The sequence below is a fragment of the Poecilia latipinna genome, unplaced genomic scaffold (genome assembly GCF_001443285.1).
Source record: "Poecilia latipinna isolate Pla-1442-1.1 unplaced genomic scaffold, P_latipinna-1.0 Scaffold1260, whole genome shotgun sequence".
Lineage (NCBI taxonomy): Eukaryota > Metazoa > Chordata > Actinopteri > Cyprinodontiformes > Poeciliidae > Poecilia > Poecilia latipinna.
In genome coordinates, this window is record NW_015113876.1 from 4,389 (window position 1) to 7,405 (window position 3,017).

Sequence of the window (3,017 nt, forward strand, 5' to 3'; positions counted from 1 at the left end):
TCAAATCATCCGAGCTGCATCACCAATAACATGCGTAAAACTACTTCACAGTCCCTTCATACCCGGTTGTTTTGAAGAACTTGTTCATGTCGAATCGTTCAACAGAAAGTGATCTAAAGCAGGCCAAAGGTTCAGCGCACTCTGGCTCTTTATTCCCTTTCCGTGTGTTCGAGTTGTATATCTCAGAAGGTTTACGAGACAAACATCTGAGAGCGCATGCTGTAGCACGCCAGAGACGCGGGTCGTGATGCGACGCTGGACTGAAATTACACCTCAACGTTGTTTTGAAAGACGCGCTTCCCAAGAAGCGCTTTGTGTTAGATTCAATTATTTACTTGTAATAGTGTAAGTTCTAACTGAAAATGCAAGGTAAAACGCGGAGAACCAATACGCAGAATAGTTTTTTATATACACATACATAAGTATATATAAATAGCGCGTTTGTTTGATTTTATTTTTTTTATTTAAGATTCAAACTTTTAATCAAAATGGTTACCTGAAAAGTCCGGAGAGCCCTTGGTGAGATCGCAGATGACGGTCAGACACGTTATTCCCAACAGGAGCGCAAAATTGACGGCTGAGATAGTCCAGTCTGAGAATAACATCATTGAAACCTCGAAGTTTGTAATTCCACCCCCGCCCCCCGAATAATAATAATAATAAAAAAATAATAATAATGATAATAATCCACCAGCAGCGAGTTCCAGTTTCAAGAGATGTGCGATTCCATGTTTCTAGACTTCCATCATCCTCCCTCCACCACAGTGCTTCTTGCATCGACGAGGGTTGGGTTTGGAGTCCGTGTGTGCACCGAGTGTTATTTCCAACCGCGCTTTGAAGGAGGAGGCATTCCACCTGCTGGAACTGCGCCACCCTGCATGCCCTCAAAGATCCGAGGGAAACACATAGGGCAAAACCACCGTTTCGAAATTACAATTTGTGCTGCACGATTCAGAATTAAACTGCACTTCGAAAATGCTGCAAGCTTTTTGCATAAGCTTTGTCTTCACTGACAATGTCTTGCAAAATATTTTCATATTTTTCTTTTTCCATGTTTTGTCAAATTACAACAACGCTGTGTATTTTTTTATTTTTTTATTTTTTATTTTGGAATGTATGTGGTAGAACTTAAAGTTCTGCAAAATAAAGGAAGGTATAAGAAAAAAAAAACATTGGTTTCAGCATTTTACGAAATAAATAAAATGTATAGATTTTTTAAAATATTCATCCCTATGCAACTATGCATTCGTTGAGAAGTCAACGAAGTAGTTAACAATTGTTCTGTTAACTTCTTAGAAAGAGCAGATAGTTTTTCTTTTTTTGAAAATATATAGTTAAGGATGAGGCTGGAGAGAAGTTCAAAACAGAGTAGGGCACCCTGTCCCTAACCGTATCAGGTGGTGGCATCATATTGAGAGGATGTTTTCCTATAACAGGGAATTGGTGGGAATAGGAATGGAGTTAAAATTAGGCATTTCAGGAAAAAAAGTAAAATAAAATAACAATGTTAGAGACTTCAAAAACTTGAAGCTGGAGTGAAGATCCACTCTGAAGCAAGACAATGGTTCAGTTCAAAGCATATGTACGCACTAAATTGAGTTTTTGTCAAGACCAAAAATCTGCTGCTCACAGATACCCTCAGTCAAATATGACTATGCCTCAACATGTTTGCAAAGAAGGGCTAAAACACATATTCCCTAAGACTTGCAGATATACCTGCAATAAAAGGTGGTTGTATTAAGTGCAGACTTACATAGACTGAATACCAATGAACATACACTTTTTTATAGTCATTCTGTGTAAGAATCTTTCTTAAAGATTTAAGAATCTTTCTTAAAGATAAGAACTAATGCCAGTACTTACTCCACAATAATGGCATTTTGGTATTAAATTTGGCTTATTACTTAGCTTGTATTTGACGATTTTGTTGTGTATTTATTATTTTTTCCAGCTCCTACAACTGATTCTTTAAGATTGTCATCTAAGGCATAATAATATCAACTTTTACGTAATTTTTACGTTTCAGTTTCAATTAAAAAACACTTTTGCTCAACTTTCCCTTTTGAAAACGTTAACAGAGAGCAGCCGATTTATGATAGAACAATTGCGCCATCTTGCGAAGTAAACTGCGGAACTACACCCCAAATCGCGTTTAGAACGTTTGGCCTTCACGGCTTCCGTACAATGTGACAACAGAAGGTCAGACATGGCGGTTTGCACTACAGGACTTGGTACATTTGCTACGTCGCTGCGTTTTTGTCGAAAATTGCAGCATCAGAATGAACGTAAGTGTCTTAAAGAAGCTTGAAATTGTCTGCAATTTCAAGTTATATAACTCGCTCTTACTCTTGAAATAAATACTCTCTTAGTTGTATTTTGTTCTGATGTCGCTAAGGTTAGCGAGGTTAGCTTCGCTAGCCGTAGAATGAAATTCATCTTGAGAACTTGTTTCCTTTTTATTTCCAGGGTTGTTTTCTACATCCATGTGTCGCCCTGCGGCAGACAGCGAACCACCTAAGTTTGTCCCTCCTTCCAAGCCTGTCATAGTAGATAAAACACAAACGGTGACTTCTCTGAGAAAGTAAGATTATTCTTACATTGTAAACAACAAAATCTCGTTGGTTAAAGCTTAAGATGTTACCTTATCATTTGCTACTGCGTTGGTTCAGGTTGTTTTATTTTCTGTCAGGTTTCTGAGCCCAGAGTTCGTCCCTCCCAGGCAGAGGACGGTTCCTTTCAAGTTTTTCTTGGAGAGGAAAGACATGATTCGCAGGAGGAAAATGCTCAACATTCCCGAATTCTATGTTGGTAAGGGACTAAATGTTTTAAGTGGATTGGGATTACATTTGACGTTGTTTCACCTGGACATCACTCCTGACACTACTCCTTAAATACTTGGTATAATCTTCTCTGCATTTACACGTAATTGTATTACCAAAAAAAAAAAAAAAAAAAAAAAAAAAAAAAAAAAAAAAAAAAAAAAAAAAAAAAAAAAAAAAAAAAAAAAAAAAAAAAAA

General features: G+C 37.2%; 1 protein-coding gene across 1 annotated transcript in view; it reads left to right on the forward strand.

Moving 5' to 3' along the window:
• Window positions 1–2,167: 2,167 nt before the first annotated feature.
• The window catches only part of mrpl19 (mitochondrial ribosomal protein L19), a 6,160-nt gene continuing 5,310 nt past the window's right edge, over window positions 2,168–3,017 (forward strand). The window contains exons 1-3 of the mRNA XM_015054558.1: window positions 2,168–2,285; window positions 2,467–2,581; window positions 2,690–2,808. Coding sequence (XP_014910044.1) covers window positions 2,207–2,285; window positions 2,467–2,581; window positions 2,690–2,808 — 313 coding nt within the window. The 5' untranslated portion in view covers window positions 2,168–2,206. The remainder of the gene's footprint in view (window positions 2,286–2,466; window positions 2,582–2,689; window positions 2,809–3,017) is intronic.